We start from the raw sequence: 21872 nt of genomic DNA, 5'->3' as shown, positions 1-21872 counted from the left end.
TAAAAAAAACTAGTAACTTTCACCCTTTAGACATTATTAATTTGAAGGATTATTTGTTAGTTATCTGTTTGGTTTACTTAAATTGCAGTTTAATTCTCTAGTGGCAGAATCAACAAGATACCTTCTCCAACAAGTTGCGTAAGATGGGCGGGGAGGGTGCACTTTTTAAAAAGTTGTGTTTCCGGTTTGTTTTTAATTAGCATTAAGGTATCAGGGATGCTTTTCCTGGAGGAAACTTATTTAGAGGTAGAACTGTTTGATGAGGACTCGAGCATGGAAATTCTGGCTCTGTCCAGTGCCCAGATTATTCAGGAGAGGAGGCAGGAGGCAGCCTCACATAAACTGCCCCTTAACTACTAACCCCATTAACCACATTAACCTCGAGAACAAACTAAATCCAAGCAGGGGAAGAGGTATTCCTGGGGAAAGCACCTCACACCCTGATTCCAGAAACTCTGCTTAATGGAGCAGGGACCTGATTAGCCTACTGGAAAAATAAAATACAGTCATGGCATCCAGATGTCAGTCTTCATCCTAAGAGTGACTGGGGAGGGAAAGAGGACACCCAGAAAACAGGGGAGGGGAGGGCAAGAGAGGGGAAGGAAGGGAGGGGAAAGGAAGAGAGGAAAGAGAAGAGAATAGCAGAGGAGAAGGGGGAAAGCAAAGGGGGCAGGGGAGAAGAGAAAGAAAATGTTACATTGAAGTATTATACAAGAGACCTTACAAAGAGGAGTCAAATGAATTGAATAAAACAGGACCTGGGTGAGCTGGGGCGGGGGAGGGGACAGCTAAATGCAGTGAAAGCACAAAAAAACCCACAATGGCTCAGAGGTCCGGAATTGCCTAGGACACTTCCCCAAGTTCTAGGAAAATACTAGAAATCTTTGTCAATCTCTTTGAGCCTGGCACGGGTCCACAGCTGGCAGAACTTCTCAAGGTCTCTATAATGAATGTGCCATGCACAGGGGAGATGATGTGGAAATCAAAGGGTGAGGGGGACATTACCCTCCTGTCTGTCCTTAACTCTTGGGCAGGAGGAGGGGACAGAGCAGCACATGGCGATGACAATGATAGCAGCTATTAATTAGTGTGCTCTATGTTATACTTCTCTTGTATTATCCTATTTAATGCTCAGTGCCATCTTACAAGGTGGATATTACTATAATCCACATTTTACAGATGAGAAAACTGAGGCCCAGACAGGGCAGTCCCCTGTAGCATAGTGTTCGAAACATGGGCTTTGGGACCAAACTATCTGAGTTCAAAGCCAGTTTTCTCAACATAATAACTGTGACCCTGGACATATCACCTGATCTCTCTTAGCATCTTTTTCTCACCTGTGAAAAAGAGAGAATGACAATACTTACTTCATAGGGTTGTTGTGAGTATATAATGAGTTCAGGGACACCTAATGCCCAACTCACAGTAAGTGCCAAGGATATGTTGGTTGTTGTTACTACTGTCATTATTACTATTTGTAAGCAACTCGCCTGTGATCATGTGCCTAATAAAAGAATGAGTGAAGCTTCTAACCCAGGTCCTTCTGACTTGAAAGTCTGTACAGATAACCACTAGGCTACATTGCTCTTCCACTGGAACTTTCACAGTAAGTGGAAGATGGTGACTGCCTTCACAAAAGCTTCTGTGGTTTTCAAGGGAGAAAGATCATATGAGTTAGGTTGAAATGGGGTATCAAAAATTAAGGCTGTAGAGCAGTAGATGATCCTCAGTGAATGGACAGCATTTCAAGCAGTAGAGATGGATGGAGAGATCACTCCAGATCCTAGGCAATAATGTAATCAATGACAAGGAGAGGTAGATGGCAGGAGTGGGGAGCAACTAGAAGTCTGCTTTGGTTGGAGTCAAGGCTGCTGGAAGCAGGGGACTAATGGTGATAAACCTAGAAAGGCAGCTTGGGACCATTACAGGGTGAGCCTAAAATTTTTAGATGAGAGCTATATAATTCAGTCTATGAGCAGAGGCTTCAGTGAACATTCTAGAGCATAAGTGTAACATTGTCAACTCTGTCCTCCCAAGAGTCAGAACTTCTTTTCTTTCTCCTTTCTCCTCAAAGACTTTGTCCAAATCATTGTCTTATTCTGGTAGTCCTGAGCTTAGCCTTGGGACCAGAGTTACTGGGCAGCAAGTTTGCAGCTATTCTTAACTAGCCCCCTTTTCAGAGCAAATAGAGCCAACCTGGAACAATATTGAGCCCACCTGTCTGAATCCACAGGTGGGACTCAGACACCTGTCAACCAAAGCAGTAGTCCAGTGGACATGTACTTACATCCTTGTAAACTCAGTCTTGGTTTGCATTCTTCCCCATGATGATAAGTTAACTATTCCCACCACCCACGAAGCATGAGTCATAGTGTATGATCTTCATATGGAAAATGGCAGGGAGAGACATTCATTAAACTTTAATGAGCACACATTTCTTTTTCCATGCTATCAAAATATTTTGATGAGAAAAGTATATTTTATTAAAATCAGACATAGAATTTTTCTCTGCCTTCGCATGTGTTGATAGTTGTAGGATGTTTTAAGTCAGAAAAAGACTCTTCAGCATTTTAATTTTTAATGAACAGCTACTTTTTGGAAAGGATAGAGGCACTTGAGGGAATTCAGCTGGTCTCCAGGCTACAGACTGGTTTGTCTGGAATCTGTGGTGTACGATATGGGAGTAGCATTCTGGGGGGTTTCTCCCACTGTCAGCACTGACATTTCACATTTTTTATGTTCTCATCCAAGTCCTCTAGATCAAGATCACCAGCAGTGACACCTGCAGCTCCTTTCATAGAGACGCAGAGTAGCATGGTGGCTTAAAGACGGCTGCAGTCAGACCACCTGGGTTCATAATCCTGCCCAGGCTGCTTTGGGCTAATTGCTCAACCATCTCAGAAGTAAAGTGGGTCCAACAATAGTACTGACCTCATTGGGTTGCTGGGAGGGTTCACTGAAATAATTCACATACAGAGCTTAGCATAGTACAATGCCTTGATCATAGTAAGCACTCAACAAAGACCAATATCTTTCTTTTAGCTTCTAGCCTCCACACATATCTAGCCTCCACTTTATTTTTCTTCTCCTTCCTTCTCCTCTGCTCCTCCTCTTCTTTCTCCTCTCTCTCATAAACACACATCCTCTTTCTCTGAACTTCAGTGTCCCCTTTTGCAAAATGCTCAACCTACTGATAATTACAATCACATATAAAATACAATCACTTATAAATTATAATCACATATAAAACACAAAGTTTTTGTGAGTTAACATATATAATGTTTGTGAGAAGGCTTAGCCCATGCTAGGACCTGGTAATTGCTGGTTAAAATGTCCTCCCTCCCTACCTAGTCCCATCTATCCCACAGTTACACCCTGAGAACTGTTTAGAGCAGCATGTGGTCCTCTGGCCTAAAATGAAGGTAATATTCACCTAGTGGTATGGAATCTGAATCTGACCACTGGGTGTTGAGTGAGTGCGTTGTTCCCTCATGTGAGGGGAGCCAGTCTTCAAGAGCCTGGAGTAAGGCTGTGGGGAAAGAGAGCAGAGGCTTTTACATGTTCCTCAGATGACCTCTGCTTAGTATCTGGGAAATAGACTCTTCCAAGTGCCATTCTAAAGCAGCTCATGTGCTAAGACCTTGGTAGGATTATCCTGTGAAACAAGTCCTGCAGCCTTTGCAGAACATCACAAAACACCAGTAGCCCGTTTTCTCATATGAGCTAGGAACAGTTTTGCTAAGAGAAAATATAACCACTTTATATGTGTATAATATTAAAAATTACAACCATGAACACATAGGTGCCTCCAAATTTTAAAAAAAATTTTGAACTTTTAAAATAAGAAAAATGAACTGTTTCTAAGATTTTTTTTAACATGTGTTTTAACATGCCTCGCTGACTTCCCCACCCCTAGGGTGAACACAGTCCCCGCAAGGGTAAGTGTTGGCCTAAAGTGGCGTTGACAAGATTTTAACACACATTTACCCCTTACTTAGTTGTTCTGTTGACTGAAATAAATTTCTAGTGTTTATTCATCCCTTTGTTTATTCTGTCACTCATTAATTAATTCATTTATTTAATTCACTCAACAAATAGTTATTTGGTGCCCCCTCTGTACATAAGTCATAGAAAATGCTTTTTAAAAATTATCAGAGAAAAACTCAACATTGAGAACATTTACTGACTTTTTCTTTAAAAGATTGCTGGTCTTTCTCTTCAGTCCTTGGTCAGCTCCAAGAGCACAGCTGCCCTGTTTTCTCACAGGTTGCCTACCACCACCACACAGCCTGGCAGGTTGCTCTCCCATGGACAGTGTACACGGGGCCTATGAAAGTGGGTAGTTCATAGAAATCACTAGCAGAATGTCTGCACCACCAGCTTTGACTGGCTGGGCCTCAGGGCTCTGGTCCTGCAGCAGTGAGGATAATGCAGGTCCCATGGGCAATGTCCCCGCCAACCCTCCAGGGGACTGCTGGGACCCACCTCTGAGTGGGCTCCCCTCCAGGCCAACACTTCCTAGTACAAATTGTGCTCAGCCTGGGAGTGGGGTGGCTGTGATAGCACCAAAACCAGCTCTGTCACTATTCACCCCTCACCAGGCCATGCAAAGAGCTGCACCCACCCAGAAGAGCAGCGCCGATTCCTAACTTGCCCAGATATACCTGGTGCTGGCTCCATATTCAGATCTCTTCTAACTGAAGACACTACACAATTTTTCTTAACAGCTGCTCTAATGTTGTCCTCTAATTGAGCACACCACTCTTCCTGGGGTTAAGTGTAGAATCCTCCTCATGGCCTTCATTTTAACCAGAGTAGAACAAGGCATTGATGGTTACTGTGGTGGGTGTCGGGGCCCTGCTCCTATGACATCCCAATTCATACCCCTTATCCCACAGGAATGGTTAAACTTGGGGAATCCACTTGAAATGTATTAAGTATCCCCCAAATGCTTGACAGTCAGTAGGTAAATTGTGAGACCTAACTACACTTTACTTTTGTTCTATGAGAATCTAAATATCTGAAACTTTCCACCAAGATAGAAAATGAAACAGAAACTGTGTTCTAATTAAGCCCTGACTGTGAACCATTTCCCCTCCCATGCCTCCAACCAAGCACTTGTCTCCCTTCCCACCTCCCTGGTTCTCCCTGGTGTGCATCAGGATGCACCACTGCCCTGCCCATCCCCAAGGCCCCTTAGTGGGAGGCTGGGGCAGGGGCACAGGGAGCTGGGCTTCTCCACTTCTCTTTAGAAAGTGTTGGTGGAGGCTCCCAGCTTCTCTCCTTTGTGGTTCTCTTCCCCAGTACCTAAGAAACCAAGTCCACCTCATTCTCCATGGGAGAACCTAGGGATGAGGAGTTCTCATGGTCACCTTGGCAACATGTCTTCCTTTAAACCTCAGTAGCATTTAGATTCAGTAAATGCTGGTATGTTTCAGATGCTCCACCAGATGCTTTCACATTGAATCCTCTCCATAACCACATATGAAACAGACACCAGAGAGGCCAAGCCACTTGGCCAAAGGACATACTGTGGCAACCCCTGGTCTTCAGACCCTGAGTCTAGCAAGCTTTCCCCTCAGCTTCCCCAAATATGGTCACTGTCTGTGTCTCAGCCACTGCACTTGTGCCCCGTGGTACGGTCCTACACGGTCTCTGGAGAAAATCAAACACGTCTATCTGAGGTCCTATAATGAGGGGGTCTGAGCAGTTAAAGCCTATGTATCCTGGGAGGGTCCCAGGCAGGGCACCACCAACCATGACTTTACATGCTCAGCCCGCTCGTGGTTGGTGACTCCTCACCCGCTCGTGGCTGGTGGTCACAAAGGACCAGACAGTGGGTGTGCTCCGTCAGCCAGGAGGGCACATCCTAGACAGAGCATGGCAGTGAGTGAGCCCGGCCCCCAGAGCATGCACATTTCCATCTTCCTGGGCAGCACAGCTGCACGACAGCCTGTGCCAGAGAATGAAATGAGAAATCTCTAGTAACTGGGGTATCTAAAACATAATTTGCTCTATGCATATCCTGTTTGCCATTTTTTTAATCTTAATAGAAGACACACATAAAGTAAGACATCAAGAATAATGAGCCCCATTTACTTTATCATATAATCCCACTATATTTGGTTTACTGGTTATTTTTTGAAATGATATCTCTATCTTTACACTAAATAGAAAATCCTATTATCATCAAGTAGTATAATATATCAAGGCCCCAAGGCTATCTTGCCACATTTTACTCTGGCATAGGAATTTGATTCTCTCTCCATAAAGTAAAAAAAAAAAAAGAGTTGGTTGTATATATGGTTTCAAATTTAGTTCAGGGTCAAGTTATAATCATTGCACTCAACTGGTAGTTTAGTGACAATATAAGATAATATAGCAAATGATTCCTCAGTGGATTTCAGAAAATAGTGAGGCTATTTCCAGCAAAGAAAACATTACTGTTTTTGCCTCTATACTGTGAGAGACTACAATGTATGTGGTATTTAAACATGACTGTTTTGCAGTCAGAAAGACCTAGATTTATATCAGGGTTCTACCAACTTACCGGCTCTGTCACTTGGGCACTTTGTTTACCTTCTAAGTTTCAGTTTCACATCAATGGAATGTGATATGTGATATGTGACATGTGATATGTAATGATCATGTCTGCTCCCAAGCCTGTGGGGCTGTAGGGAGGATTGAACAATACAAACAAAATGACAAAAAGAATGTCTGCATTACTGACTGAACACTAAAACAATGTAAGTTATTAATATTATTATTACTAATCAGTCAGTCTAGGGGTATGGTTAAACAATGACTCTGCACCAAACTGTCTGCATTTAAGTATCACTTCCCCTACTTACTGTGTGAACTTGAACAAGTGATGTATCTTCTCTGTGCCCCAGTTTCCTCATCTGTGAAATGAAGACTCATAGTATCTACCTCATATGGTTGTGAGGATTAAATGAGTTAATATACATAAATCACTTAACAGCACTGTTCACTAGAACTTTTTCTATAATTATGGAAATATTCTAAATCTGTGCTGTCCAATACAATAGCCACTAGCCACATATAGTTACTGAGCACTTGAAATGTGGCTAGTGCAACTAAGGAACTGAATTTTTAATTTAATTTAATTCAATTCAATTAATTTAAATTTAAATAGCCACATGTTGTTAGGGGCCACCATATCAGACAGTGCAGATGTAGAACATTGCCTGGCTATCTTTTTCTTAAATCCTCACCCAAGCACATGCTTATTGATTTTAGAGAGGGAAGTGGGAGGGAGAGAGAGGGAGAGAAACACTGATGTGAGAGAAACATCGACTGGTTGCCTCTCATACGTGCCCTGACCTGGGACCAAACCCACAACCTAGGCATGTGCGCTGACCAGGAATGGAACCCATGACCACTCGGTTTATGGGACAACACTCCAACCAACTGAACTACACCAGCCAGGGCTGCCTATCTATCTTAAATCACTTAAATGCCAAGCTAAGTGTGGTAGCTAATAGCAGTGTGGTGCAAGTGCTGATGAACACAGTTTACAAACAAGTAGCTGCTTATTACCTGCAGTGATCACAGGCTGAGGAGGAGAAAAAAGTTCATTTTCCAGCAATACATGTAACACATGATTGAAAGCACTGGAAGTAAGGGCTGTGAAGTGAATTCATAAATCATATGAATCGTATTGTTAACAATATTCATTCTTTCTCAAACTTTTTCCTTCATTTCAGTTTCAATTTTGAATATAGCTATGTATATTGTAAAGCATATACTCCATGGAAGAGATCTTGTGATTTCCTAAAAAGAAATATCTTCCCAAAAGTTTGTGTTTGTATATGTCAGTAACTTTCCTGTTTACCAAAGAATCAGAAGTTGCCCATTATCATGAAATAGCATAAAAAACAACTCAATATGTCAATATTGGTGAATGATGTTTAACTTGGTAAGCATATATCATCAACTTCTCAAAACATATATTTAATGGAAAATTTTAGAGAATTGGGACCATGAAACACATGGAAAAGAATTTAATGTCACAAAGTATGACATAGGCTTTATCCTTTTCTCTGGTTTGAGTAGTAGCTTCTCTTCTCTAAGGTGAATATACACTGAAGTGTCTTCTTAATCTAACCATCTCTGGATTGCTAAAGGCTCCCTTTACTTAAGGTTTTATAAAAGCAAGAAAATCAGAAATATAATTGTGTTGATATAGAATTATTTTTACAATATTGAAGAAAAGCAGTGCAGAGTCCTAAAAAATTAGATTTCAACAGACACTTTCAGCCACAATAGTCATCATTCACAGCATTTCACAGATACCATCCATGGCACATCATTTAAATCAGCACATAGTATGAAAATGCTATATGTACGCTCCATTTTCCTCAAAAGAATGGAGGAAACTGTCGCCACTTAAATTTCTAAGCAGAAAATGGTGATGATAAATGTTGGGCAGGCTTTTGGATTTGATTTGGTTTGAGTTTTAAAGCTGATTATCACCTCAGTAGTCAGGCAATTAAATTTGGGTACAGGAGACAAATGTCAGAAAATGGACACTGAGTCTGTGTTAATCACAAAAGAAACATTGTACAACCCCTTTTTTTTCTTCTCCCACCCCTCCCCAGCCTCCTCCCTGCTCTAGCATCAGGGAAGCCTAGGCAGTATTTATATACCCCTGTCAGCAGCTAATTACAGAGATAATCTCTGGAAGCAAACTGATTAGGCATGGCATATGAAATTATCTGAGAAGACTTACTTTTCTAATCAAATTCAGATCTTAAACCTATCCATGAAGGCCCAAACACATGGACCAACCTTTCAAATAACCTAAATTCCCCCATCACTTTCATCAGTGACCTGGAAAGGTGCTCTTGGCTTTCCACAGCCCCAGGATCTTCCTGTAGAGTTGGCCTACCAGTATGGAAATGACTCTCAACCTGGAGCCTATGAGCCCCAGAGGGCCGTGGACAGATGACCTGGGTCTATCTAAATGACTCCCCTAAAACTACTTGTGAGTTGTGCATGTCTCATATTTGTCATTGTGTGTGTCTGTGTGGAGGAAGGGTCAGATTTTTTTAAGGGACTTGTGCTCAGACTTACCAAAGCATGCAGATGAAGGCAGATGGCTTCAAAATGTCCCCTCCCCCAAACTTGAAGTGATCAGAGCAAATGCTTTTACCAGTAGTGTCTCTGAAGCAGCCCTGCTTTCTCAAATATACACAGTTTTTGTAAATATTATCTTTAGTTTGTATTTTTTAAAATGCAAAAGCATTCTGAAAACTTTTCTTCAACTTAGGAAAAATATATTGGACACACTTGAGAATGAAACCTAGGGTATCATGTGAAGTGTTATCATAATGCACTTCCATACCTCCAACATCTGTGATAGAGTCAGTACATATGGGAAAAAGGAAAAATCCAGTCTCTCTTCCAAATGTTTTGTCTACATCAGCAGTTTTCAACTGGGGTCGGGGGGTGCAGTTTTCTAAGTTAGTCCTTAGAAATCAAAAGGGGTGCTTGGAGTAGACAGGCTGCACCACCCAAGATTCTAATGTCATTGTTTGGGGTGGGCCTGGACCTCTGTAATTTTAAAGATCTCCAAGTGATTCTATTCTGCGTGCCAGGCTAAGGACCATGGGCTAAAGTGCTGAACACACTGCTTGGCCCACGGTCTGGGTTATATTAGTGACATCTGCTGTAGACAGCATCGTGATCACTCTCTCCTCTGAAACTATGTCCACACTGACTCCTCTGAAACTATTCTCCACCGACCCCAAACCAAGAGATGGGGGCTTGGGAATTGGCTGCAATTTTTAGTTTACTTGCAGAGTGGAAAGATCGCATAGATAGAGATTTAGTCATAAATTGTATCATAAAGAGTAAAGCCATAAAGTTCTATTTTTTTAATTATTTTATTGTTGTTCAATTACACTTGTCTGAATTTTCAAACCACCCCTCTACCCCACCCCAACCAAACCCACCTCCCTCCCCTGCTTCCACCCTCCCCCTTGGTTTTGTCCATGTGTCCTTCATATACTTCTGGAAAACCCCTCTCCCCATTACACCCTCCCCACTGCCCTCTGGCCATTGTTAGATTGTTCTTAACTTCAATGTCTCTGGTTATATTTTGTTTGCTTTTTCCTTCTGTTGATTATGTTCCAGTTAAAGGTGAGATCATATAGTATTTGTCCCTCACCACCTGGATTATTTCACTTAGCATAATGCTCTCCAGTTCCATCCATGCTGTTGCAAAGGGTATAAGCTCCTTCTTTCTCTCTACTGCATAGAATTCCATTGTGTAAATGTACCATAGTTTTTGGATCCACTCATTTGCTGATGGGCACTTAGGTTTCTTCCAGTATTTGGCTATTGTAAATTGTGCTGCTATGAACATTGGGGTGCATAGGTTCTTTTGGATTGGTGTTTCAGGGCTCTTAGGGTATAATCCCAGCAGTGAAATTGCTGGGTCACAAGGCAGTTCCATTTTTAGTTTTCAGAGGAAATTCCATACTGTTTTCCACAGTGGCTGCACCAGTCTGCATTCCCACCAACAGTGTACTAGGGTTCCCTTTTCTCCACATCCTCTCCAACATTTGTTTGTTGATTTGTTTATGTTGGCCACTCTGACTGGTGTGAGATAGTACCTCATTGTGGTTTTAATTTGCATCTCTCTGATGGCTAGTGATGCTGAGCATCTTTTCATATGTCTCTGGGCCCTCTGTATGTCTTCCTTGGAGAATTGTCTGTTCAAGTCCTTTGCCCAATTTTTAATTGGGTTGATTGTCTTCCTGGAGTGGAGTCCTGTGAGTTCTTTACATATTTTGGAGATCAGGCCCTTGTCTGAGGTATCATTGACAATTATGTTTTCCCATACTGTTGGTTCTCTTTTCATTTTAATGCTGTTTTTTTAGCCGTGCAGAAGCTTTTTATTTTGATGAGGTCCCATTTGTTTATTCTTTCCTTTATGTCCCTTGCTTTAGGGGACATGTCTGTGAGGATGTTGCTGCGTGGAATGTCTTAGATTTTCCTGCCAATGTTTTCGTCTAGGACTTTCATAGTGTTACGACTTATATTTTATTTAAGTCTTTTATCCACCTTGAATTTATTTTTGTGTATGATGTAAGTTGGTGATCGAGTTTCATTTTTTTGCACGTAGCTGTCCAGATCTCCCAACACCATTTGTTGAAGAGGCTATTTTTACTTCATTTATGCTCCTGCCTCCTTTGTCAAATATTAATTGACTGTAGAGATCTGGGTTTATTTCTGGGCTCTCTGTTCTGTTCCATTGGTCTATGTGCCTGTTTTTATGCCAGTACCAGGCTGTTTGGATTACAGTGGCCTTGTAATACAGTTTGATATCGGGTATTATGATCCCTCCTGCTTTGTTCTTCTTTCTCAAAATGGCTGCAGCTATTCAGGGTCATTTATGGTTCCATATAAATTTCTGAAATGTTTGCTCTATATCTGTGAAATATGTCATGGGTACTTTAATAAGGATTGCATTGAATCTATAAATCACTTTTGGTAGTATGGCCATTTTGATGATGTTAATTCTTCCAATCCACGAACATGGTACATGCTTCCATTTGTTTGTGTCTTCCTTAATTTCTTTCTTCAGTGTTTGTAGTTTTCTGAGTACAGGTCTTTTACCTCCTTGGTTAGGTTTATTCCTAGGTACTTTATTTTTCTTGTTGCTATATCAAATGGGATTTTTTTCCTGATTTCTGTTTCTGCAATTTCATTGTTGGCATACAAGAATGCCTTTGATTTCTGAGTATTGACTTTGTATCCAGCTGTTTTGCCAAATTCATTTATTAGGTCGAGTAGTTTTTTGGTGGAGTCTATAGGATTTTCCATGTCCACTATCATGTCATCTGCAACACAATGACAGTTTCATTTCCTCCTTTCCAATTTGGATGCCTTTTATTGCTTTTTCTTGTTTGATTGCTATGGCTAGGGCTTCCAGTAATATGTTGAATAGGAGTGGTGAGAGAGGGCATCCTTGTCTTGTTCCTGATCTTACTGGGAAAGCTCTAAGTTTTTGCTAGTTGAGTATGATGTTGGCGGTAGGTCTCTCATATATGACCTTTATTATGTTGAGGAATATTCCCTCTATTCCCACTTTGCTGAGTGTTTTTATCAGAAATGGGCGCTGTATCTTATCAAATGCTTTTTCCACATCTATTGATATGATCATGTGGTTTTTGTCATTGCTTTTGTTTATGTGGTGTATTATGTTTACTGATTTGTGAATATTGTACCATCCTTGCATCCTCGGGATGAATCCCACTTGATCATGGTGTATGATCTTTTTAAAGTATTGCTGGATGCAGTTTGGAATATTTTGTTGAGAATTTTAGTATCTATGTTCATCAGCGATATTGGCCTGAAGTTTTCTTTCTTTTTTATGTCTTTATCTGGTTTGCGGATTAGGATGATGTTGGCTTCATAAAATGAGTTTGGGAGTCTTCCATCTTCTTGAATTTTTTGTAATAATCTGTGGAGGATGGAGGTTAGCTCTCCCTTAAATGCTCTGTAGAATTCTCCTGTGAAACTGTCTGGTCCAGGACTTTTGTGTGTCAGAAGCTTTTTGATTACTGTTTCAATTTCATCAGGTGTTATTGGTCTGTTCAGGCTTTCTGCATCATCTTAATTGAGTTTTGGGAGGTTATATATTTCTAGAAATTTGTCCATTTCATCTAGGTTTTCACATTTCTTGGCATATAGTTCTTCATAGTAATTTCTTACAATCCTTTGTATTTCTGTGGTATCGGTTGTAATCTCTCCTCTTTCATTTCTGATTGTGTTTATTTGGGTCCTCTCTCTCTTTTTCTTGATGAGCCTGCTTAAAGGCTTATCTATTTTGTTTATCTTTTCAAAGAACCATCTCCTGGATTCATTGATCCTTAAAATTGTCCCTTTAGTCTCTATGTCATTTAACTCAGCTCTGATCTTGGTTATTTCCTTCCTTGTACTTGCTCTGGGTTGTCTTTGTTGTTGTTTCTCGAGTTCCTGTAGGTATAGAGTTAGGTTGTTTATTTGAAATGTTTCTATTCATTTTAGGTAGGCCTATATTGCTATGAACTTCCCTCTCCAGACTGTCTTTGCTGTGTTCCATAGGTTTTGGATTGTTGTGAGTTCATTTTCATTTGTTTCCAGAAAGTTTTTGATTTCTTCCCTAATCTCATTCTTCATCCATTCATTGTTTAATAGCATGCTATTCAATCTCCATGTTTTTGAGTGTTTTGTGTTTTTTTCCTGGAGATTTGTTTCTAGTTTCAGTCCCTTGTGGTCAGAGAAAATGCTTGATATGATTTCAATTTTCTTGGACTTGTTGAGGCTTGTTTTGTGTCCTATCTTGTCGTCTATCTTTGAAAATAATCCATGTGCATTTGAAAAGAATGTGTATTTTGCTTCTTTGGGATGAAAAGCTCTATATATATCAGTTAAGTCCATTTCATCTAGGGCATTTTTTTTATTGTTATTCAATTACAGTTGTATGCCTTTTCTCCCCATCCCTCCACCCCACCCCAAGTGAACCCACCTCCCTCCCCCCTCTCTACCCTTCTAGGGCATTTTTCAATGCCACAATATCTTTGTTGGTATTTTGTTTGGAAGATCTGTCCATCTTTGATAGTGGGGTGTTAAAATCCCCTACTATAATTGTGTTGCTGTCAATGTCTTTCTTGAAGTCCTCCAAGATTTCCTTTATGTATTTGGGTGCTCCTATGTTGGGTGCATATATATTTACAATGTTTATGTCTTCTTGGTGGATTCTTCCTTTGAGTATTATGAAGTGACCTTCTGGGTCTCTCTTTATGGCCCTTTTTTCGAATTCTTTTTTGCCTGATATGAGTATTGCTACCCCTGCTTTTTTTTTCTGTCCATTTGCTTGGAAAACTTGTTTCCAGCCCTTCACTTTCAGTCTGTGTAGGTCTTTTGTCCTGAGGTGGGTGTCTTGTAGGCAGCATATGTGTGGGCCATGCTTTCTTATCCATTCAGCTATTCTCTGTCTTTTGATTGGAGCATTTAATCCATTTACATTTAAGGTTATTATCGATAGATAGTTATTCATTGCCATTTTTTTGTACCTGTGTTCCTCTCTCTCTCTTTTCCTTCCTTTCCTTAAAGCAGTCCCTTTAGCATCTCTTGCAGAGCTAGTTTGGTGGTGGTATATTCTTTTAGATTTCTTTTGTCTGGGAAACTCCTTATTTGGCATTCTATTTTGATTTAGAGCCTTCCTGGGTAAAGTAGTCTTGGTTGCAGGCCTCTGGTTCTCATTACTTGGAGTATTTTTTGCCATTCTCTTCTTCTGGCTTGGAGCATTTCCATTGAGAAGTCAGCTGCTAACCTTATTGGGGCTCCCTTGTATGTTACTTCCTGTTTCTCCCTTGATGCCTTTAAGATCCTCTCTTTGTCTTGGAATTTTGCCATTTTAATAATGATGTGTCTTGCAGTGGGCCTCTTTGGGTTCCTCTTGCTTGGGACTCTCTGTGTTTCCTGGAATTGGGTGACTTTTTCTCTCCTCAGATTAGGGAAATTTTCCATCATTACTTTTTCAAACAGGTTTTCTATCCCTTGCTCTTCTTCTTCTCCTCCTTCTGGTATTCCTATTATACGGATATTGTTGTGTTTCATGTTGCCCTGTATTTCCCTTAATCCCTCTTCATTCTTTCTGAGCCTCTTTTCCTTTTCTTGGTCTTTCTGGGTGTTTTCTTCTACCTTGTCCTCCAGTTCCCCGATATGATCCTCTGCTTCATCGATCCTGCTTTTGATTCCTTCTATTGTGTTCTTCAGTTCAGAAATTGTATTCTTCATTTCCTCTTGGCCCTTGTTGATAGTTTCTATTTCCTTTTTCATGTTGATATAGTTTGCAGTGAGTTCATTGTAGTTTCCCTGTAGTTTTTGGTAATTCTGTTTGAGCTCATTAAGCTTCCTTATAATCAATACTTTGAACTCAATATCTTATAGTTGACTTGCCTCTTTTTCATTTAGCATGCTTTCTGAGGATTCCTCCTTTCCTTTCATTTGGGGGTTGTGTCTTTGTCTTCCCATTGTTTATGAGACTCTTCCTGTTAGCCTCTGCTTGTTAAGTTGCTCTGTTCTTGCCCCCTGGATTTATGGTGTAAACTTCTGTGGTAGAATACTTGTGAGATTCAGTGGGACAGTCTCCTTGATCTCCTGGGCTTACTGATCTTGGGCTGTGGTTTATGTTGGCTCTGTGTATGTCTTTGGTTTTTGGTTGTTGTTGGGTCTTTCTTTGGTGGGTCCTTCCCACCAGCTGGTTATGAGGATCAGTCTGTCCCCCACCTCTTGTTTTCTGTTGTGCAGGTGGGGGCTGGTTGTGTTGGAACTGGTTCTCCCGTGTGTACAAGGTTTTGAGGCTTTTGTCTTGCTGTTGTTCAGTTGTTTGTTCCAGTTAATCTCCACTATTTAGTTGTATTTCCAGATAGGTCCTGGGTTGAGTTAGTGTGACTTCCACTCCCTCCTTCACCTTCTTCTGTTCTTAGCTGTTGGTGGTTCCTTTGTTGGTGGGTTTTCTCTTCTAGGAGGTATCCTGGTGTTCACAGCTCCTACCTACTCTTTTTTGTGATAGGTTGTAGGGAGAAGGAGAAATAGTTTAAAACAGCAGGAGTGTATTATATGATATTTAAAGTACCATCCATTAGAGAAGAGATAGGAGATCCTATGGATATGTATAGTGTTAACCGTGATAATTCACCCACCTGGCCACTTTTTAGAAAGGGCAGAAAGAATATAAGACTCTTGTTTAGTGGGGGAAGGATTATGAGTTTGATCTAGAAAACTGTGAGGTTGTGGGAGGTCAGATTATGAGGTAAAGTGAGAGTAAAGGGTAGAAAATAGGTGTAACGTGTGAGAGAATAGAGTTAACCACGCCAGTAATAAAGGTCAGGAACCAGTGAAGTGGGCTGAGATGTGGGAGGGATTCTGCATAGTATTTACAAATGTATGGACCAGCTATTATTTACAATAGTAATGGAGCAACAACCATATGACAGAATCTATGTGATCTGGATAACTAGAATAGGGAGTATAGGTCCTAGAGTGGTGGAACACAAATGAAGTGAAAGACAGTTAATTAACAATACACTGTGGAAGAGATAACAAGGGGAAACCAGTCAAACAATGCAAATTAACCAGTCAAGTGAAGAAGACTAAACAGAATACTAATACTAATACTAATAAAATGAGTGATGTAAGAAAAATGAAAAAACATAATAATACAAATAACTTGCAAGTTCTCTGGAGTAGTAAAGTGAAATTTGTTTCACTGTCTCAGCTGTTGGGATGCCCCCTCTTTGGGTCCAACTCTGGTCTTTTCACAGTTCCAGGTTTTACTGTCTCACTTGTGAGGATTAAAAAAAAAAAAGATGGAAGGGAGAAGAGATATAAAGGGAGAGAAAGAAGGAGTAGAACAGAAAGAAGGAAAGAGAGGAAGAAGGTGTTAAAAGAACGAAAAAATAATAATAAAGAATTACTTTTAAAAAAGGAAAAAAAAAACAAACCTGCTGGCTTCAAACTGGCCAAGCCAGTTTTGCTGGTCTTTTTGGCTACAGCTAACTCAGGGGGCCTAGCCCAGCTCTTCTTCATTGCTGTTCCCAACCAGCACTCAGGCAGCCTCCAGCCCAGCTCTCCAGCAGCCCCCAAACCCACAGGTTCAGGTACTCACACTCCTTCAGGCTATGGGTGCACTCGAGGGGCCTTCCATGGTAGCACTCTCCCTGGTCCCTGTGGTTTCAGGCCCCACTGAGGTGCACACTCTCCCCAGTGTTTCAGATTTGGGCTCAATGTCCTCCACAACCCTGCAGGAGCACCAGGCAGCCAGGTGGAGAGGAAAGTGGAGCTGCTGCTACAGGAGAATTCCCCAAACTGCCCCTGAGGGAATTTTTGTTTTTGAGAAAATCCTCCTGCTCAATCCTGCCCCTCCATACAAAGAAGGGCCTGTCCTATCACACAGCCCACCTCTCCAGCTAGACCAGGGACTATCCGGGTCAAGGCCCCACACGGCCCAACTCTCAACTCTCCCCAGCCAGTGCCCACAGTCTCCGTGGGTTTACCACTTCGTCCCTCTTCCCCTCCCTGTGACTTAAAGCAATCAGATCTCTCTCAGTGCTGCTCAAGCCTTGTTTGGCAGGGGAGGGAGCCTTTAACCTGGCTCTCTCCCAGGAGTCCTGTGACAGGCCCAGTGGGCCTGGGCCTGGGGCTGCAGCCGCCCTGGTCCCTGTGCTGGTCCCAGGGACCTTTTTGTCTTGAAGCAGTCCCCCTACCATCTGTTTTTTCAGTGTCCTCTATACTTTTTAGTCTCCTGTCTTCATAAACGCTGGGGTACTGTTGGCTGTTCGCTTTGTTCCTCAGTAGATCAGCTAGGTGTGTCACCCGTATGCAGGGGGAAGTGGACTCTGCTCCTAGGTATCTGGCTGCCATCTTGAGAATGACAAAGTTCTATTCTTGACTGTAGAGTCATCTTCTCTGGACACTGTTCTCACTGAACCTTATGAACCTTTCATAAGAAAGGCTCATTTCTATATGCTATTTCCAATATTACACACACTGCTTAAAGAAATAGGGTATGGAGTTCCAGCCAAGATGGAGTCATAGGTAGATACCCTTCACTTCCTCACACAACCAAAAGGAGGATAACAACCAATCTAAAATCCATAAACAACCAAAAGTGCCAGAAAATCAAACTGCATAGAACTCTGACATCCAGGGAATTAAAGAAACAGTCAACCAGACCAACCAGACCAGTAAGACTGGCAGATGGAGAGAACCTGAGGTGAGATGGCAGACCCTGTGGGCAGGGCTGGCTGAACAGGAAACAGACTCAGAGCTGACTGTGGACTACGGCGGGGGGTTGCCCTGGTGGGAGAAACTCCCAGTCTCACAGGAGGGTTTGCTGGAAAGTGGGGCTAGTGCCCAGCAAGTGAGCTGTTTTGTTCCCTCTTTGGCCCCTCCCCCACAGGCAGCACTGCAGGGAAGCAAGGAGGGTTGCCCTGCCCTGATGAACACCTAAGGCCCCACCCCCTGACTACTTAACGGGTGTGCCGAGACAAAGTAATAGGGCCCAAATGAAAGAACAGAGCAAAACTCCAGAAAGAGAGCTAAGCTGCAAGGAGATAGCCAACCTATCTGATGGAGAGTTCAAAGCCCTGGTAATCAAAATGCTCACAGAACAGATTGAGCTTGGTCGAAAAATGAAAGAACAGATGAAGGATACCCAAAGTGAAATAAAGCTAAATATTCAGGGAACCAGCAGTGACAGGAAGGAAACCAGGACTCAACTCAACGATTTGGAACAAAAGAAAGAAAGAAACATCCATCCAGAACAGAATGAAGAAGCAAGAATTCGAAAAAATGAAGAGAGGTTGAGGAATCTCTGGGACAACTTGAAACATTCCAATATTCGAATTATAGGTGTGCCATAAGGAGAAAGACAAGAGCAAGAAATTGAAAACTTATTTGAACAAATAATGAAGGAAAACTTCCCCAGTCTGGTGAAGAAAATAGACTTGCAGGAAGTCCAGGAAGCCCAGAGAGACCCAAAGAAGTTGGACCCAAAGAGGAACACACCAAGGCACATCATCATTAAGTTACCCAAGATTAAAGATAAAGAGAGAATCTTAAAAGCAGCAAGAGAAAAGGAGACAGTTACCTACAAAGGAGTTCCCATAAGACTAGCAGCTGATTTCTCAAAAGAAACCTTACAGGCAGGAAGGGGATGGAAAGAAGTATTTGAAGTCATAAAAAGCAAGGACGTACAACCTAGATGACTCTATCCAGCAAAGCTATGGAAGTGCAGTTAAAATGCTTCCCAGATAAGGTCAAGTTAAAGGAGTTCATCACCAAGCCCTTATTATATAAAAAGGTTAAAGGGACTTATCTAAGAAATTGAAGAAGATCAAAAACTTTGAACAGTAAAATGACAACAAACTCACAACTATCAAGAAAGGAACCTTACAAAAAAGAAAAACAATGAAACAAAAACTAAGCAAACAACTAGAACAAGAACAGAATCAAAGCAATGGACATCACATGGAGGGTTCAGTGGGGAGGGGAAGGGGAGGAATAGGGGGGAAAAGGTACAGGGAAGAAGAAGCATAATTGGTAGGCATAAAATAGATGGGGGGAGGTCAAAAATTGTATAGGAAACAGAGAATTCAAAGAACTTATATATACAACCCATGAACATGAACTAAGGGGGGAATGCTGGAGGGTGGGGGGTTGCAGGGCAGAGGGGGATAAATGGGAAAAAATGGGAAAACCATAATAGCATAATCAATAAAATATACTTTAAATAAAATTAAATACAGGTTATCTCCCACTTTACAAAAAAGAAAAAGAAATAAGGTTTTAATGACGGGTTGTTATGTAGAAAAATCAAATAACCATTAAATTCTTTTTGTAAGTAGTCAACCTAATTTAACAAATATTTACTGGCCATTGGCTAGATGTTGGAGCAGAAAGCAGGCTAGAATGTCAGGTGAACAAAACAAACTACTCCAAGCATTGCCTCTTCAAAAAAGTAGGAGCTATACAATGTGCTAGCTGCTTTTTATGTATTATCTCATTCTATCCCTCTCTTATGAGGAAGAACTTTTATTTATTATTCCAAGTTACTTAGCACTTATAGAGATCCATCCATTTGGGACACACAGCCCCTAAGCAAAGAAGCAAAGACCATTTTCCAGCACGTTGTAATGGTGTTGCAAAAGCATATAGCTCCCAGTGTGTGGCACAGAGAAACACAGTATCAAAACAATGACTAATAATAGCATTCTCCATAGATCACCCCATGGAAATGTCAGTCTATTTCAGAGGCAAGGAAACAGTCTCAGAAAGGTTGAGGAAGTCACAAGTCCTTACTGCTAAGAAGTGTTGAAGCTGGCATTGAACTATCATCTCTGGCCAAATACCTGATACTTCTGAGATTTGTTATGAATAAACTCACCCACAAATAGCCTCACACCCTCCCAGACTCAGATGTTGTAGCTGCAAATGAAGTCTCTTCTGACTGTTTTAGTGTCCAGCTTCCTCTTCTTCAAGTTCAATAGTGAGGACTCCCTCTTTGAACATATTGCTCTACAGTGTTTCTAATAGTGAAAAGGCACAGGCCCCCTGGGGTATTTTTCCTCTTGAACTCAGGAATCCCCCAAGTTCTGACAGGAAACTTGAGCCCCATCCAGAAGCAGACACGGCCCTGCTGCCCTCACCACAGAAATCTGTTGCAGCACCAAAAGCATTTCCACCTCCTGCTGACAAAGAGCAGCCGGCAGCAAGGCTATTAACCTGAGCTCTAATTAGGGTGGTTTTATAATGAGGAAAAGAGTGTGATTCTAATTAGTAATTTTCCATCGTTTTCTCAATAGGTATCTCCCAGTCAAAGCAGTAAGCTATCCTCATCACACTGGTTCCATTGCCAAAAAATAATCCTACTGTAAAACCAAAGCAGAAGTAAAGGTGGTTAAGGACATAGGAAAACAGAGGGAGGTTTATGTGCTGCTAATGAGCTGTGTTCTCCCCCAACTCATTTCTCAGGTCCGTGGCGCTAAAATGGTTGGTTCTGACATGGTTGTGACTGTTGAGTTCACCAATCCTTTAAATGAAACTCTGCAAAATGTTTGGATACGCCTAGATGGGCCTGGAGTGACAAAACCAATGAGGAAGATGTTCCGGTATGTGCTGGGGATTATGGGATGGTGATGTGGGGCTCTGGGAAGTTTTTTCTGTGAGTCTTTTCCCAATTTACATCTAATTCCCAGTGAGCATGTCTGAGAAGCTGCTACTTCCTTACTGGCATTTCTGTGGGGCATGGGGTAAAAATAGGGTTGGTTTGATAGGCACTCCATCTTTTAATCCCTAAAACCACTCAAATGAGGTGAGTACCGTTATTATCTCCCTTTGGTAGGAGAGGAATTTGAGGCTTTGAGAGGTCAACTGGATTGCCCCAAGGAGCAGAATTTATAAGAGTAGCACCAAGATTCAGACTCAGGGTGGCTGATGATTGCAGAACCCAAGTTTCAAGCATTTTGCCATCCTACTTCTTTATGTATCAATTTGACTAATATTTATTGAGTTCCTATTATGTGTCAAATATTATGCTATTCCTTAGGTATTCCTTTTCTTGGATCCTTTCCTTCCAACACCAGCTTGGTTGGTAAAATCTTATTTTTACCTTGGTGTTGGTAAAAACAAGATTTTACCAACCAAGCACTCTCTCTAGAGCTATTGCTTTCAGTAAAATAAAGTTGAGCTTGAAACATTGTAGACTTAGTTGCCTACTCAGTGAACCAATGACTAACCCAGGCTCTGTAATAACATAATGAAACTCTGCTTCATTCGCCCCTAACACCATCAGATTGTGCCATACACTTCTCAGCTTCTGTGACTTCTGCTGACATAAACTGTCACCCAAGAAAACAGACCATTCCATGGTCAGCTAACTCTAATTGTTAGAAAGCAATTGTACCTTTTCATCCTACCATTGATCCTAATTCTGTCATCTGGACCTATACATAGAATAAGGCCCATCTCTCTTCCATCTGATGGCTGGCAAATGTTTGCAGACAATGTCGCATCTTCCTTGAGTCTTCTCTATGCCTACCCTGACTTCATTCCTCTTGCCTCTAATGTGGTTCTAGCTCCCTCCCTCTTCCACATACTCTAATTTGTCAGTGATCCTCTTAGAGTGTGACACCCAGAACAGACCCCAATCTGAGGTTTTTTACTTTCATTTATACCACAAATAAGTCCCTGTCGGCATCAATCAATCTAGCAAATTTCCTGTGTGGTGACCTAAACTATAGAAAGGGAGGTAGAAAGCTTTGGAAACTGCCTGATGACCAGGTATGTTAGGA

The 21872-nt window shown here is 41.5% G+C and overlaps 1 protein-coding gene across 1 annotated transcript in view; it reads left to right on the top strand.

The window, feature by feature from the left end:
• The window catches only part of F13A1 (coagulation factor XIII A chain), a 196191-nt gene that overhangs the window by 163040 nt on the left and 11279 nt on the right, over window positions 1-21872 (top strand). The window contains exon 14 of the mRNA XM_024552286.3: window positions 20554-20690. Coding sequence (XP_024408054.2) covers window positions 20554-20690 — 137 coding nt within the window. The remainder of the gene's footprint in view (window positions 1-20553; window positions 20691-21872) is intronic.

The sequence above is a fragment of the Desmodus rotundus genome, chromosome 3 (assembly GCF_022682495.2).
Source record: "Desmodus rotundus isolate HL8 chromosome 3, HLdesRot8A.1, whole genome shotgun sequence".
In the NCBI taxonomy this organism is placed as follows: Eukaryota; Metazoa; Chordata; class Mammalia; order Chiroptera; family Phyllostomidae; genus Desmodus; species Desmodus rotundus.
The sequence above is the reverse complement of the archived record's forward strand: the minus strand, read 5'-3'. Positions and strand labels throughout refer to the sequence as shown.